A 17,124-nucleotide genomic window follows, 5' to 3' on the forward strand; every position below is an offset into this window, starting at 1 on the left:
CAATCTCTTGATAGAAGTCTGTCACCCAAACTCTGAATTAGCAATGAGTAATACACTGATGCCTTGTGTCCTTTTCCAATAGAAACTTGAGTTTTATAACCTAAATTTGGCCAAAATTGATCAGGGCCTGTCTCCCTCAGTGGATCTCCGAGCCGGGATTTCCAGCTTGTAGCCTGTTCATTCAAGCAGACTGGGGAAGAGCTCGTCTAGGAATTTCACCATATCTCTGCCTTCTTCATGCTCAGGAATTCCAACAATTTGGATGTTATTTCACCTACTGTGGTTCTCCAAATCCAAAATTTTTTCAAAAACTCATTCCATATCAATCTTGGTCACCAGCGGATTAGCTGCTAATTCCGATTACTCTCCGTAATCGATCGACATATTACAGCCAAATCCTCTCCGATTTCTCCCGCCGCACCACCCAAACCAAGTCCCTGGTCCACAATCCTGTCAGAGGTTTCAGCTTGAGCACGTAAGTGTCTTTTAATATATCCAGAGCCCGAGGATTTGGACTTCTTTGCCACGTTGACTTCAAAGAACAGATATGTAACAGGATGTGTAGAATCTCACAGGTTTTTAACATAAAAATAATACAAAATTAGCAAAGTACGCAGAGCTCGCCGCTTACATGTCTGCTCCTCACATGGCATCACGTGACTCCCCCCCACTCCATGCAATTTATAAAAATGTAAATACATTTTTCTTAATTGTGATTAACCAACAACGTATACAACGTAAACCATTGTAAACACTTGCTGGAGATTTGGAAGTTTAGATTTTCACCAGATATTTGGATAAATATAAGTGGACTACCCTCACGCTATTTTTCTGTATAATGTAATTAAGTTGAATCATAAAGTTGATCATGTAATCATGAATGCTTTTGCCTATGGTTTTAATACACATTTGTGGTGACAAATATAAGATTAAATGTATACATTCTATTCAGTGTAAACCAAATATCCAACAGTAGTCTTATTGGACACAGAATCAGTAGCAGCCACAGTGCAAAATGGAATACAGTGCAAAAAACCATGCAATACTGAAATAATGTCTGCATTTGTTTTGAATGTTGAAATTAACTTCAGCAATATCAAATGTTATTATATATGGTCAAATTTGTAATTATTATAAACAAACAATAAGTTAAGTAAAGCGAGTTTTGATCCGGTGACCTTTTGCACAATACTCCTGAGCTATCAGTCCAAATGTGTTTATTCAAAGAATGTGAGCTTTACTCTACTCCAAAAAAATCCTCTGTAACTTTAAAGGTGTATCACATATAATTACAACAAAATAAGGACATATATATATATATATATATATATATGCCTATGAGTGATGTTTCAGTTGAACCACTCTATTTTAGTCTATCACTACCGTCTAGCATGGTCAATTCTAAGACAGGTTAACACTGTTAATTAAATGCATTGTAGGGCCAACAAATAAAATTATGAATGTTCACAGTGTATTTTCATTTTGATTTTCAGAAAGATAATTAAATAAGTAATTAAGTAACTTATAAGTAATAAGTAATATATTTTTATATAAGTAATATATATATGAAGCAACAGTTTTCATGTATTGAAAAATTAATTCTAGCATTTCATGACATAACTAAGCTATAATTTTAATGCTCCCAATAATTTAGCATTGTTAGATCGCCTTCTACACATCAAAATGTAAAAAATGCAAATTGAACGGTAACTCTTACACTCGCTTGGATCTTTGTCCTTTTTAAGAATCAGACTTATTCCGGGCTTGTGTCATGGTTGGGGGAAGATTTCCATTCTTTTAACTTCTAACAAAAGAGAGAGCCAGTTCTGTAGCATAAGATACTGGGCTTTGTCATGTGACAATTCTGATCACCATTCGCTTGCATTGTATGGACCTACAGAGCTGAGATATTCTTCTAAAAATCTTTAGAAGAATTAATCTGGGATGGTATGAGTGTGAGTAAATGATAAGAGAATTTTCATTTTTGGGTGAACTACTCCTTTAAAGAATCAGTTCGTGAATGGGGTTTAAAAAAAAATTATTAACACAAAAATATTGATTTTTTTTTTTATCATTTTGTAGCAATATTTATTGTTACAAATTAAGAAAATCATATAACATTTAGTCAAATGCTGCTGTTAATCAATATGGAATTATGGCGTTTTCTAGTTTTATATGTAATATTTATTCTGTTCAAGTGCTTTTACTCAATCGAAATACTCATTGCTTTTGTGCCAGATCAATATTGCTCTGAATGCAAAAATAAATAAATTGTATATGGCTACCATGAAAATACTAAATATTTTAATCTTTAATCAATTTAGATGTACAATATGCAGAGTAGGCCTTGCAAGAATGATCTTGTGGATAGATTTGTTGAACCATGGTTGGATGCTGGGGCGTCTCTTTGTTTTAAAAAGTGGTGGGGACGGTTGAATATTATAAAAAAATATTTTACTGTTTTAGTTAATTTAATAACTTGATCCGTACATCTAACCATGTCAGGACTGAAATGAATTGGTTAGGCAGTTGATAAATGCATGGATCACTACGTTGATAAAGAATGACTGATTTATTTCATGGTACAATTTTTTTCCTTTAGCACAAGTCCCTGTATTGTGCAATAATATAACAGCTTAATTTAATAAACGAAGATTGCATCTATTCGTCAGTGGATGTATATCATGAGCGGGGACACATCTGTTTGCATTTTGCTTTGCGATTTACCTGAAAAGGAGCGCGAGCTACGCAATTTCGGAGCGAGTATTGGGTGTCTGGATGCACGAGAGAAAATCACAACCGATGTAATGTAACACATACGATAGAACACACACGAATGAATTGGAAACTCCTGGTCGAAAACTGGAGATGTTTCTTCTGCATTAGACACTTACCTGACAATAGTTTACATTTCAAAAAGTAGTGGGGACAAAATTGGCAAAGTAAAAAGTGGAATGGACATGTCCCACCCCCATTCGTAAATGATGCATATGGTTAAATATCCTGCTGAACATGCTCTTCAATCCAACAATCATAAGGTGAAAGTGGTGAGATACTACCTGTAGAGGGTCAGGCTTAAATACATTATATATATATATATATATATATATATATATATATATATAGATAGATAGATAGATAGATAGATAGATAGATAAAACAAAAAAAAAACAGGACCCGCATTTTTCAGGGATAGTGCATCCTAAACCCGTAATTAAACTACATATACAGATCATACCCTTTATATAATCCAGGCCACATTGCATATTGTCAATGGCATATTACAAAATAATTCCTGGTTTAAGTGGTAGTGTAGTGGTTAAATATCTGGGATGGTGGGAGCCGAAAGGATTTATGATCATAATTGCCCTTGAGGTTTAATTTAGTTTATTGTCTTTCCAGCCATATTCCAGTATACAATGGATCAAAATATCATTACACCAGTTCTGGGGTACCAATTACTGATAGGACAAAGAAACTTCTGTAAAAAGACACACTATAATGTATAAATATACAAAAACTATAATTATCCATGTAATAAGTGTCCTGTAAGTCATTGGATAAAAGCTTAATCTACTCAACTATTATCACATTAAGGTTTTAAAGTTTAAGAAAGTAACACAATTGTGTTTAGAGTAAGAAGCAGAGAAAGGGAAACCAAATTAAAAAAAAAAAACAACTAAATTTTCCCTTTTATATTTTATTCGAATTATAGTTTAACAAGAACATTAAATACATTTCAATGGGTAAGAGGAACTGTTCAAACAAGACAAGGTTTTATTTAGTTACGAAGCAATGAATCCTTTGTTACAGCAGCACATAGCAGTATAACATATGCAAAGGCAACCACACTGTACACTTGAAAAACACCATTTCTTTATTTCTGATGTCCTTGACGTTCTTTATGCTTGATAATGCTATGCAGTAGACTTCTGGCTCCTCTCAATGGCCATTCGCTCCAGTCTCTCTGTGTAGAACCCATTAAAGTCCAGCCTATAAAAATAAGTTGTATTATAATAGTACCATTTTTCTGTCGAAGAGATTGAATTACAATAAGGGTTGAGAAAGGAAAGAAAATTAAAGTTAGAATTCAAAAGCTTTATTTTATCACATAATACAATTTTCTATTGTCACTACTACTGCTGCCTTCATGTGCTATCGGAATTATCCTACTTCCCACTTCTGAAGTGGTAATGACAAGTACGTCACGTTCAAGTGCTTCGTTGTTGGATTTTTTTTTAATTCGTATATAATTCTTGAGGAACTTTTATTTTGACACCATACATTATAAAACATTACTTAGCTTGCTGACGATAATGGAATTTTGGTTAAATACAAGCTATTTTTATGGTGTAAAAATGTAGAATATGCATCAAATAGTTGCAGATATACATGAATGAATATGACCAAATCGGTAAGCGCTAACAATTTGCTGTATTTAGAAAAATGAATAAAACCATAATGAGTCATTCACTACAAAAACAGCAATCTCCTCCACCATGTTGAAAGTTTAGGACTCCTTCCATCTCGGAAACTCAGGCATCAAGGTTCTCAGTAGTAATTACGAATTGTTTAGTCTTCATGTGCAACTTCGGTGTAGGAAACTCCTATTTACGATAATTCCAATAGCACGTGAAAGCAGCATAAGGTCATGTTAAAATGGTATTGGGTCAATGACAAATAAGGATGTCCGAGATAATAATAAAAAAAGGAGAGATGTGTTAAATATCTGATATCCAGTTGTGCCAAGTTAAAATAAGTAATCTTTGTATTCATTTTTTTTATTTTATGACTTCTAAACCATGGGAGCCCTGTTAATATATCTGGACAAAAATAGTTTCTATTGTCACTAAGGTGAAAAAGTTAATACAAGAGGCTTTTTGTTTAGCACTATTACATGCATTGAGGGAGGATTTTTATGGCATGTCCACATGTGAATATGTTCAGAGTTTTGCTGAAAAGCTCCACCCACCTGTAGATGATGTTGATCATGCTGTGTTCACAATCGTTGGTGCTATAAATGCTGACCTTATCCAAAAGATCCAGCAATAAGGTGCTAAAGTTGCTGTCAAACTTGCTGATGGTCCCCTCAAACCCTGAGTCAGACTGCAGGGCATCTAAGTGCTCAGCCAAAAACTGAGAAACGGAAATATAGATAGTCTTGAAAAAGTATAATAATATATTAGAGGCGTATTACCTTTATGGTGTCAGTAATGCCAGATTTATCCAGGAGTATTATTACAGCCTCCTTGTTTCAAGTATTATTGAATAATTGGTTAATTGAAAGTCACTCACTTTAGAGGCCAGTCTTTTTTTCTCTACCTCTTCAGTTCGTTTGCTCTGAGCTAAAGAACCCTCCATGGTGCCATGCCCGAGAGTTAGATGTTTCATCTCACTGTCTATCCTCATGCTCTGAGTGAACCGCTGCAAAACAATTAACATAAACACTCCATTATGCACCCTGTCCTAAAAGGAACCCCTCATTATGAAAGTCAAAGCAAATTTATTTCAAATTGCACAACAATAGGGTTCTGGAGGTAAAACTAATTTTCTCCTTTAGCTTTAACAACAACATACACATCTTTCTAGACAGACATACGGTACGATGAGCGCCAAGATTGTAAAGTGATGGTAAATGCTTCTGTAGAAGCCACAAGTCAGTGCAATTTCAACTTAAATTAAAAAAACTGTTCATTAGCCGAATTCTATGAAGAACTACACTACCCATAATCCTAGAGAGAGACCAACCAATCAGAAAAGTCGCTGCTATCATTGAAATTAAAACTGTAGCAAAAGAGCTCAGCAGCTATTGCCCTCTCCCATAAAGCAGGTATGTAATTATGTAGTCGAGTACTCTAATCCACAACATTTTTTTTACTTGTTTAATTGTAAAAATGTAAGTTAAAAATAACAATTATGACAAGTACATGACATTTATTTCATTTTATTTTATTTTCAAACATTATCAAGAATAGTTTACAAGTAAGATATCTTCAACAATCTATGCTTCTCTTTTGGGAAAAGAGAAGGCGATCTTTGTAAGCTCACCCGGAGCTTACAAAGAAATTCTGAGACTAAATTAGGGCTATGAGATTTTTATAATTTCATGTTGTTATTCAGAAAAATAAGTGGTAAAATTTGGCTTTTTATAAAATGCACTCTTTTTGTGTTCAGATAATTAACGCACATACTGGTCTGATAAGTTTCAGAGTTTCTCATACCGCTTCACATTTTCTTTCCACCATAAAAGCAGATCCTCGCCCACTGGGTTGTATGACTTGACTTCAACAAGAACCAAATACCAATAGAGTAGATTAGGATTCAATAAGAATCAAAATATTACAAATATTGACACACTTGGCTTTGATTGAAAGCACAGATGCCATGATATCTCCAGCTCTCTTGCAATACTTTGATGACAAACAGTAACCTTGATTGTAACTGAGATTTGGCAAGTAATTTAGAGGGAAAGTACAGAATAATTCTGCATTCAGGAGATCAGCAGTTACAGAAATACTCAAACAAACCCATATGGCACCAACGATCATGCAATGGTCCAAATCAATGAGATAATATTTTTTACCACAAAAGTCTCAGAATGCTATTCTGAGATGCGGGTTGGCGCTGTTTTGGTGGCCCGAGGGTGACCTACACAAGATTAGGTAGGTGCTTTTAATGTTGTGGCTGATCAGTATATATAAATATAAAACAATAATCAAACATACCTGAATAGTTTATATTGTTACGTCATTTATGACTTCATTACATTATCTGAAATGCTTCATGAGATAAGTGGTTTATAGCCATTATCATAAAATACAGATATGTACCTTTTGTATTTTTAAATATTGTTTGCTTCAAATCAAAGTTTGTCATGTTGTGATTCACCACTGAGCTGATGGCTTAGAACTCTTTATTGAATAATTAAAAAAAATCCCTATGGTAAAAAGAATGAAGAAAAAAATACTTCCAAGGCTTTTGAATAAGTGGGCGGTCACTGCTGCACTCTAAAGTGACAACCAAAGGCAACAGTTAAACTATAAAATAAAACTAAATTAATCATAAAATATGTTAAAAAAAAAAAACTGAAATATTTAAAATTACAGTCATTATGCATTTGATAACATGACTTTAACTCTTCACTACACTTGTCTCCATAATGTCAATATTTTTACCTGCATGCAGTTGGTGAACATGACACACACAGACATGAGTTTGGAGAAGATCCTGAGCAGCTCAGGGTTGGTTAGCATACAGTCCTTCAGACAGTTATCCAGGAAACTGGTGTGATGACACAGCACATCATCAATGTTGGACGCCTAAAACAGATAAGTAAAATAAACAGGAATGGTCTAATTTAAACTCCATTCATACTCCACAAATTCATTACATTCGGCAAGCATATAGTTAATCAATGGATAAATATACATTAAAATATTGTATTTATAACAGCTCAATACCCTGCAATTAAATAAACAAACAAGGTGAAATTGACCCCCAGCCCAAATAGCATTAAATCCAATACATAATCTTTCTGATCCAAAACCTTGTGGGCAGCCTATGCAGGCAGCATTTTAAGGCATCACTCCCAATGTGAAGGCTACTTCAAAAGTCATCAAGATAAGATAACATGTTTGGCCAAATTCTAAGGTAGCAAAAAGTTTTGCGACAAGTTAGAAAAAAAATTTAAATACACTTATTTGTAAAAATAAGTAAAAAATTATAAAAAAAAAAAAAAAAAAAAAAGAAGATGATGACAATGTTTGTGTGCTAATCATTAAGCTCTATTGAAATCAATTGTGAGTCAAGTATCCAATGCCCATCTCCCATGAGGAGCACTATTTGTGGAGTTGCTGCCTATATAGAGCATTCCAAATCAGTTCTTTATGAAGTTCCTTTTTAGTTACAATGCCGCCTTCTGTGTGTAGGCAGTAGACAGCAAGGCAGCTCAAAAGCACATTTGACTCACAGACTTGAGGTTGTTCTCCATGATGTGCCATGTGGGCTCCATAACCTCAAACATCATGTAGTACTGGATGTTCTGAACAAAGTTCAGCATTCGCTGTCTTAATGCGAACGCTGCAGCAAACCTGCAATAAACAAGAGCTACTCTGTAAGATGCCCACTTGAAGATGTTCAATAACTGTTAAATGAATAAATCTTCAAATCTCACCATTTAGCAGAGTGTAGTGAATATTGTTTAGCTGCTTTATTGCTGATCCACACATTACACAGCAGCCTCTCCACATGCTTGCAGTAAAACATGTGCCTGAACAGCATCTGGTATCTCGTAAGAGCTTTCCTATAGGACAGATCACATTAAAGGACTAGTTCACGTAAAAATAAAAAATCTGTCATTATGTACTCGCCTTCATGTTGTTCCAAACCCATATCATTTCTTTCTTCCGTTCACTTTCATTGAAAAGTTTGGCCAGGATACACTTCACAGATAAATGTCATATAGCTTTGGAACAACAGGAGTGTGACCAAATAATGACAGAATTTTAAATTTTGGGTGATCCATTCCTTTAAGTAAGTGCCTATAGAAAATCATCATACCCCTTTGGAACAGTCCCTTTTTTTTATCTTACAGCCTGAAATCAAAACGAACAGATACAAATACAGATCTAAACCAAAACCAAAGAAGCTTCTGCACAGAGTTCCACCTACTCAATTGTAAACAGCACCCCTCTTCCGGGTGTATCGCACGTGCATTTGTTCTCACGTGAACATGCCAACGCAATTATGTCACACACGTGTACTGCTGCTGACCGGAAGCAATGATTTATAGATCAAAAGTACTTAAATATTGATCTTTTTCGCACAAAGTCAAGTCAAGTGGTTGTTTCAAATCATCAAAAGTGATTGTTTTGCTTTAGAAGACATTCATTTAACAAGTGGAACATGGATGACATTTATGCTGACTGTCTGTTCTTTTTGGAGCTCCAAAGGTCATCTCACAGCCCACTTGTATTTTAAGGACCTTCTGAGATAAGATAGCTTTTTCTATTTTACTTAAAATGTGTTGTGCTGAAGAAAGTTAGTTATATACATCTGGGATGGCATGAGGTTGGGTAAATTATGAGAAAATGTAAATTTTTGGGTGCACTATCCCTTTAAGCAACTGCATTGTTTTTTTGCCTGTTTATTTAGGCGATGCCAATGCTATGCTGAAAGGTGAACCACCTGCCCACCTTCAGATTTTCCTCAAGAATTTGGGTGTAAATGGCAGCATCCATTTTCTACCACCATGCTTCACAGTAGGTATGGTATATTCTCGGTGGTGTCCTGTGTTTGGTTTTTTCCAAATATAGCACTTGGAGCTCAGTTCAAAAAGTTCAAATTTTTTTCTCATCTGACCATAAAACATTTTGCACCATGGCATTAGAATCCTCCAACAAGACTTAGAGTGTCACTTTTTCAGAAGCGGCTTCTTTGTTTCCACCCTGCCATACAGGCCAGCTTTATGTTAAGCATGGGAGATTGTTGTCACATGCACAGACCATAAGGACCATCAGCCATAAGGGCTTGTAAATCCTTCAAAGTTGCCTTTGTCTTCTTAAGATTAAGATTCAACTTTAATGTCATTGTGCAGAGTACAGGTACAGAGCCAATGAAATGCAGTTGTTTTTGCATATCCCAACTAAGCTGGGGTCAGAGCGCAGGGTCAGCCATGAAACAGCACACCTGGAGAAGATAGGTCAAGGGCCTTGCTCAAGGGCCCAACAGTGGTATCTTGGCAGAGCTGGGACTTTCTGTCAGTAATCCAGAGCCTTAACCGCTGAGCCACCACCGGCCCCTTCTTGATAGCTTCCCTAATCAATAGCCACTTTTCCACTATCTGGCCTATCAACTGGCCAGCTGGGGTCAATATCCTTGGACCTTGAGCAACAAAGCCAAAATAGAACTACATTCCCACCATCGGGCCAATAACTCTGCAGCGTTTCCCAAAAATCCACCCTTATTATGCCACTGCGGTGCCAACGTCACACACACCGCTCATTTCAGAAGCAAGAGAAAAGCTCAAGCTGAGGTATCGTGTTATCTAGAATATCGAGTTTATATTGAATGTAAACAGCAAGATAAGTTAGCGTTGACAACTCACCGACTGCCATAGTGTCCCGAGTGGTCTCTCCACTAACAGCGGTAATTGCCGGGCCAAAGGCCATTGTTCGTTGTCCCCGAGAAAGCCCCAGCAGTGACAGTGGGAATACGGTTATTATCCTCTTGGCACGGTTATCCAGTTTGGAGGGATGCACAATCCAGGGTTTTGGTGGTGCCATATACTTTCCACTTCTTAATAATGCTCTGAACGGTAATCAGAAGGATACTTAAAGACATCTTTGAAATCTTTTTGTACCCTTCTCCTAACCTGTGCATTTCCACAATTTGATCTTGGAGCCCATTTCAAAGCAGCTTTCCAACCATGATGAATTCTTGAATTCATTACCATGCACTATTAGTAATGGAATCCTCACTGAACAGGCAAACTCTTAGGGGGCTGATTACTTATCTAATTAGTATTTTACTAATTAATTTTTAATAATTGTTCAGATTTTTTTTACATGTTATTTTCATTTTGATGTTGAAGGCTATAATGTGTAAATACAGCTGGAAAAGGTTAAGTTTATGGAAAAGGATAAATTGTATTTATCTATATTTCCAGGGTGTAATGTGACAAATGATAAGGATTTTGACAAAGTATGATGACTTTCTATATGCACTGTATAGGGCCATGATTACCACCTAAACTAATTGTTTGAATTGAAAAGAATCCTGCCATTTAGAAAAGATGAATACCGGTTAATTATAAGTGAAAGGGGCCACTTGACAATGTAGTCAAAGGAGAAAGCCTCTAAGCCACTGAGTGACACCTCTGTGGGTTCTGCATTAATTATGGCTTTCTCTTGCTTGGTATCTATGGCGAGAACACGCAACAGCTGGGTGATGACATCATGGGGCATCAAGTCAATCTGGAGGAGAAAAAAAAAGAAGGTTAGCATTTCCCATGATAGCCCATAGCCCATATTACAGAAATATCCTAATCTTATCTGTTTGGTAACCACTGAATAACATTCTTATCTTATAAAATGTTATTTTATCTATTTTATTAAGTAGATCTAAACCACTCCATCGAATTCAATAATCAACTCTCATGTCTAAGCAAACCAAGCAACCAACGAAGCGCAAATGGCTGCTGTGAAGTAAACATTAAACAGATGAACATAGAGAAGTAAAATCGACGTGCTTTTAATTTCATGTTTTTATAACTGAATTAGCATATTTATTTATTTTTGTCATCAAAGTGCAGCTATAGGCTTTCTAGCAAGTCAGTCCACTGTCGGCCATCTTTGGAATGCTCCCGGGAATCAATTTCCAGTAATGACATTGCAGCTCCTATCTACTTGAATGTGGAAAGACCTAAATCTCCAAAATGGTTGGTCAAGACTATGATCAAAGTATATATTTCAAATTAGCAGTAAAACTGCCAACACTGGTATCATAAATTGTGCTTCTTTACCTCAGACTACACAAGGAAAATGCAATTTTCTCAACTTCTAACTCAAGGGACCAGGATGGACTTCAAAGACATCAGTTATGAATCAAGTTAAAAGTTTTTTAGTTTTTTTTTAAACAAATGGATCTTAACGCTTAATTTACACATTTAAAACCATGACTTGCACTGCACATAAATAACTAATATTGGCATTATATTAATGTTGTTCAGCCAGAGGGGAATTGGCCCCCACAGTAAGCCTGGTTTCTCCCAAGGTTATATTTCACCATTAACCAACATCTTATGGAGTTTTGTGTTCCTTGCCACAGTCGCCTTCAGCTTGCTCACAGGGGTTCTAAATACATTTAATCAAGCTACACAATGATCACTCTAAGACTTTATAGATATTACAGTTTCATTTTTTGTTAATGCATGATTTCCTGTAAAGCTGCTTTGAAACGATGTGTGTTGTGAAAAGCGCTATACAATTAAAAAGTACTTAACTTGACTAATGCGCATACACATTCTCAAGATGATTGAACGCCGATGTCTGTATCTAAATGGTAACTGACCCTTTTACCTGTAAAATAGCCAATCATAACAGCGTTTCGCTGCCACGGAGGTTTAAACTTTTACTGAATCTTGCGTTGTCCTAATCAGTGACTACAGCATGCTGTATTCGGCACACTGGCAAAAGCAACCAGCGTTATTCCCATTTTCCATTTCCGTGAGAAGCTTCTCAATTTAGAATCACATTAAAACAGCCCCGTGTTGAATGTTTTTTTTAACTCTAAATTGACGTTTTTTACATTTTTTATGGAAAAGCAGTTATAATGAACAAATGTTTATCTTTCATTTGACTCAATTGTGTCATTATTATATTGCATTATTATGCATAGTCCATTGCGTTACAGCGCACAATAAACAAAAAACACCATGAGTTTTTCAAATTTGTCTGGCAAAATGTATCATTCCCAAACACATTGGCTGGCACCAAAATATCTTAGCGGAAACTCTAGTAGGCACATTTTATTTGTATCTAAAGCATTTATGCATAAGGACAAAAGGTTTTAAAGAGCATGAAAAACAAATTCAGTCAAGTGTGTCCAAACTCTTGACTGGTAAGCATACATCAATTGCCAATTTTGAGGTTACTAAGAACTAACTGGTTGGAAAACAGTTAAGCATTTCACCTTTAAATCATCTTTGAAGGGATCTGTGTTGGCAGTGCTCATCCTCAGAGCCAGCTCCAGCAGGGCCTCCAACCGTGGTGGGATGATGTCATCAACCGGCTTCTTCAACTCCTCCTCCGTCAGATCCATAAAATGCACAAAGAAGTCTCCTTTATCCATTAAGAAGTAATGCTTGATCGACCTGCAACACAAAATGTAGGAGATGAGGAGAAAATATATTTTTTTAAAAGCAAATCACATACTCATATTTCAGAAGGTTTACATTGATATTTTTGTTGAACAGAAGATTTAAAAGTCAAATTATAATAGCCCTACATCACATCAAATGTATAAGATTATGTAAAAAGCAAATCACAGTCATATTAGAATGTATTTCAGAAATTGAAGGTTTACCTCAGGCGTGAAACAAGCTCCTTTTCCTCCATCAGGAAGTCAAGCAAAACTTTACTGGCATAATAATATGCTTTCTCAATCTGCTCCACATACGCTCTCTCTTTAAGAGTGTAAAGAACTTCTTTGGCTTCTGGACAGGTGACGTCACGGCCGCACTCTCGCACTACATTCAGATACTTCCCTGAGATGAGAAAGAACCAAATTAATTTAGAAAAAATCTTTAAAGCTTATATATAAATATATATATTAGGGGTGTAGGAAAATATTGCATCGTATCATACAATACAACACTCACTATATAATACCATATGTATCATACAATACATATATAATACCATATGTATCATACGATACGTAAACAACATTATAGTGTAATTAAAACCAATCAGCACAATACTGAGAGCTGCGGAACAGTCTCCCCTCTCTCTCTCTCTCTCTCTCTCTCTCTCTCTCTCTCTCTCTCTCTCTCTCTCTCTCTCTCTCTCTCTCTCTCTCTCTCTCTCTCTCTCTCTCTCTCTCTCTCTCTCTCTCTCTTCAAAGGGGCTTTATTGGCATGAATGCAAACAATACAAGACCTATATCCACACTTTGTTTTAGCCCCGTTTCAGCACTGGAGAGTCAAATATAATATACAGTCTCAAAGATTGTTGTAAAACAATCATAACTGTGTAATTGTTACCTCATCTGTTTGCATGATGTCGGTGAATCACGTTGTCTTTTGTAGGCTACATTACGTCATTGTTTGTGGCCGATGCTCACATCACTATGGAGTGTGCGCACGAGCAACAGGTAGCTGGCTGCAGTTTAATTAATGGCCACAGGTGTCATTAATAACAAGGGTTTCTGAATCTTGCATACTGCACCTTTAATAGAGCATTAACCTTAACCTTATTTGTTCAGGAGAACATTTCACTCGCTTTTATGGGGCTTTTCCACTGCACGGTACAAATCAACTCGACTCTGCTTGCTTTTTTGTGGGGTTTTCCACTGTGGATAGAACCTGGTACCTGATACTTTTTTAGTACCACCTCGGTCGAGGTTCCAAGCAAGCAAGCTGAGCTGAAACTAAATGTGATGTAAATGTGATGTTGAGCTTTTGTGGGATCAGCTAAACTGTAAGGTTTGTGAGAAGTGCCCGACAAGACTAGACAAGTGCTACAGGAAATGTGGGGTGAAATGTCACCTGAGTATCTGGACAAACTGACAGCTAGAATGCCAAGGATCTGCAAAACTGTCATTGCTGCACATGGAGGAATTTTATGAGAACTCTTTGAAGTAGTTTAAGTGTAATTTTTTCAAATTGTAATAGTAATTTTTCATGTTATTAATGTCCTGACTATACATTGTGATCAGTTGAATGCCACTTTGGTGAATAAAAGTATTAATTTCTTTCCAGAAGAGCAAAATCTGTACATTATTCCAAACTTTTGGCCACCAGTGTGTGTGTATATAATATATATTATTATTAGGGCTGTCGAGTTAACGTGTTAATAACGAGCGATTAATTATAAATAAAATAACACGTTAAAAAAATTTACGCATTTAATCGCAGTACCACCTGTATACTCCAGAGGGCAGTAAGTGAAATTTCAGCTGTGTGAGCAACACACAGTTTATACAGTGAAGAAAACAACACAGATATGCGTTACTAAGGGTTCAAATGCGAACTAAGGGATCTCAATATGTGTTTAAAGATTGAGTATTAAACTCTATTTAACTTGACACAGTCACCTAAACATTTTATTTTTATGACGCAACACACCTGAGACGCGACACAAGCATGTCTGACGCAGGTCGTATGGTAGGGTGACCACCTGTCCCAGTCCACAGTCATAAGCAGTGTCACGCATTTCAATTTTGTCTGTATAATTTTTTATCTTTATTATTATTATTTCAGCATCATTTTATTTCATCGTCCTTTAATTACAAAATCACTATAAAAAAAAGCCCTTTTTTCTTGCCAGAGTGGGAAAACACTGGGAAAAAAACAGAAAATGGGTCTATCCGGAGCTCCCGAGAAGAAAAAGTCTTTGTCCGTATAATAAAGAATTGAGAAAATATATACATGGTTAAAACCAGTTACAGGTGACCCTAAAAAAGGAGAGTGCAGGGTATGCCACCGAAGTTTCATGGACAGCTCTGCTGAAGCATTTCAGTGCCCCAAACATGACAGCTCTGATATCTTTGGCTTTGAGCATTCCTGTCACCAACGAGTTCGTGGAGAGGGTGTTTCCACTGATGACCGCTGCGTGGACAGAGACAAGGAACTGAGCATCTGTGGACATCATCAAAAGTGAACTCCTGGTGAAAGTGAACACCTACACCTGCCAGGAGTTCTACAGTCATAATGAATGAGAAGGCCCTACTCGAAGCAGCAAGATCAGACAAAGAATTTAAATTCAAGATGCACTAAATTCGGTATGAACGCATTTAATCTTTCTAGTATTTAATAATGGAATTGATGTGCTTATTTGGAAATGTGCTTTTTAACGATTAGATTATTATTTTCACTTCAATATATTTACATAGAGTAGGTCTGAGCAGTTAAAATTAGTTTGTATCGTAGACCTTATGCCAAACTGAGTGACGTTCACAGCGCTGTCATTAACATTTAACATCACTGCAAAAATACATTAATATAAAATCAATATTTATTCACCTAGTACAATAATAATAATAAGTTATCTCTCTCTCGTGTTCATGCCCCTCACCTTTTTTGGGAATGTGCCCATGCAGTAGTATTTTGGAGAAGTGTTTTTAAATATATTATTTAAATACTCTTTGTAACTCCAACAACTCCAAAGCAATGAAAAGCATTGCACTATGTAATGAATATAATGTCTTGGCATTATTGTAAAATATTTTTGTAGTATTGTGTATTATGTAACCCTGGCTTGTTTCTAAAATAAAAACAAATAAAAATCTGACGCAGGTGTTCATTGACGGGTTCTTAAACAAGCCCTCATAATAAATCTCCAACTGACTGACAAATTCACTTGTGAAATGGATTGCTGTGAACTGTATGTCAATGATTGACTTATGATCAATGATATGGTAGTAATCAATACATTGTATTCTAAAGCCACTTTTAAATTGTTTTATCAATGATTAACTCTTCTGCTACAAGAATGTAATGCATTTTAATTATCTGAATATTTTCTTTTTTATATATATATATTATAATTTTTTTATATTTAAAAGATAACGATGTATAATTATTTCATCATTATATGTTGAATTATTGTTATATGAGGGGCTTTCTCAGCAAATATTTATATATATATATATATATATAGTAGTTCTGCCCCAAAGCCTAGTTTAGGTAGGCAGGTCTCAAGGTTTTGACAAAATCATAATGTGTCAAATATGTAAATGCCTCACCTGTGTTTAATATCTTATCTGCCATCTTCTGAAGAAAGGCAGGAATCCTGTGCTGGATGATAGTGTATCTCTGATCCCAGTATTTATCATTATAGTCCTCCTGAATCTTCTCTTTTTGCAGCTCATGTTCCTCAACCATGAATTCGCTATAAAAAACACACAGTATGTGATCAAGAAGGTTTCTTCTAATAAAACACTTATCATAATTGTGGACTAAAATAATTTTGATTTGATTATGAGCACATCTTGTTTCCATCCACGTTGTGAATTTAATGTATGCATAAAAAATTATATTATTGCAAAAACAATGTACAAATAAAGCCACATTTCCATCCCATGTGCTAAAAAAAAACTAATTGTAATTTCCGGAGAAACTGTAGCCACTGTGACTCTTTTATAATAAAATACTTACTTTAGAGCACACAGACAAAATCCTGTAAACAACTTGTCTAATGTATGGGAGTGACAGCATGTCATACAGTTCTGGGAGCACAATGTGTGTGCGTTCCTCCTTCCTTATTTCTTGGCCATGTGGATCAATAATAATACTTTTCAAACTGTCAATAAACCTGCTCTTTGTAGAAATTCCAATTCCAATTCTGCATTCTGTTTGCAACCGCAATTCAAATTCCGGTATTGATCTGGAATAAAAAGCATTCT

The 17,124-nt window shown here is 35.7% G+C and overlaps 1 protein-coding gene across 3 annotated transcripts in view; it reads right to left on the reverse strand.

Moving 5' to 3' along the window:
* Window positions 1-3,374: 3,374 nt before the first annotated feature.
* Window positions 3,375-17,124, reverse strand: part of LOC127626992 (gamma-tubulin complex component 2-like) — a 41,486-nt gene continuing 27,736 nt past the window's right edge. For 2 of the 3 annotated variants that reach the window (XM_052103173.1, XM_052103175.1), the window contains 11 exons: window positions 17,034-17,105; window positions 16,465-16,610; window positions 13,084-13,264; window positions 12,691-12,871; window positions 10,801-10,973; window positions 8,174-8,302; window positions 7,970-8,090; window positions 7,176-7,319; window positions 5,296-5,424; window positions 4,973-5,136; window positions 3,375-3,993 (listed from right to left, as the gene is read on the reverse strand). In XM_052103173.1, coding sequence (XP_051959133.1) covers window positions 3,918-3,993; window positions 4,973-5,136; window positions 5,296-5,424; window positions 7,176-7,319; window positions 7,970-8,090; window positions 8,174-8,302; window positions 10,801-10,973; window positions 12,691-12,871; window positions 13,084-13,264; window positions 16,465-16,610; window positions 17,034-17,105 — 1,516 coding nt within the window. In that variant the 3' untranslated portion in view covers window positions 3,375-3,917. The remainder of the gene's footprint in view (window positions 3,994-4,972; window positions 5,137-5,295; window positions 5,425-7,175; window positions 7,320-7,969; window positions 8,091-8,173; window positions 8,303-10,800; window positions 10,974-12,690; window positions 12,872-13,083; window positions 13,265-16,464; window positions 16,611-17,033; window positions 17,106-17,124) is intronic. The other variant, XM_052103174.1, reaches the window with a different exon arrangement.

Source organism: Xyrauchen texanus, chromosome 33, assembly GCF_025860055.1.
Source record: "Xyrauchen texanus isolate HMW12.3.18 chromosome 33, RBS_HiC_50CHRs, whole genome shotgun sequence".
Lineage (NCBI taxonomy): Eukaryota > Metazoa > Chordata > Actinopteri > Cypriniformes > Catostomidae > Xyrauchen > Xyrauchen texanus.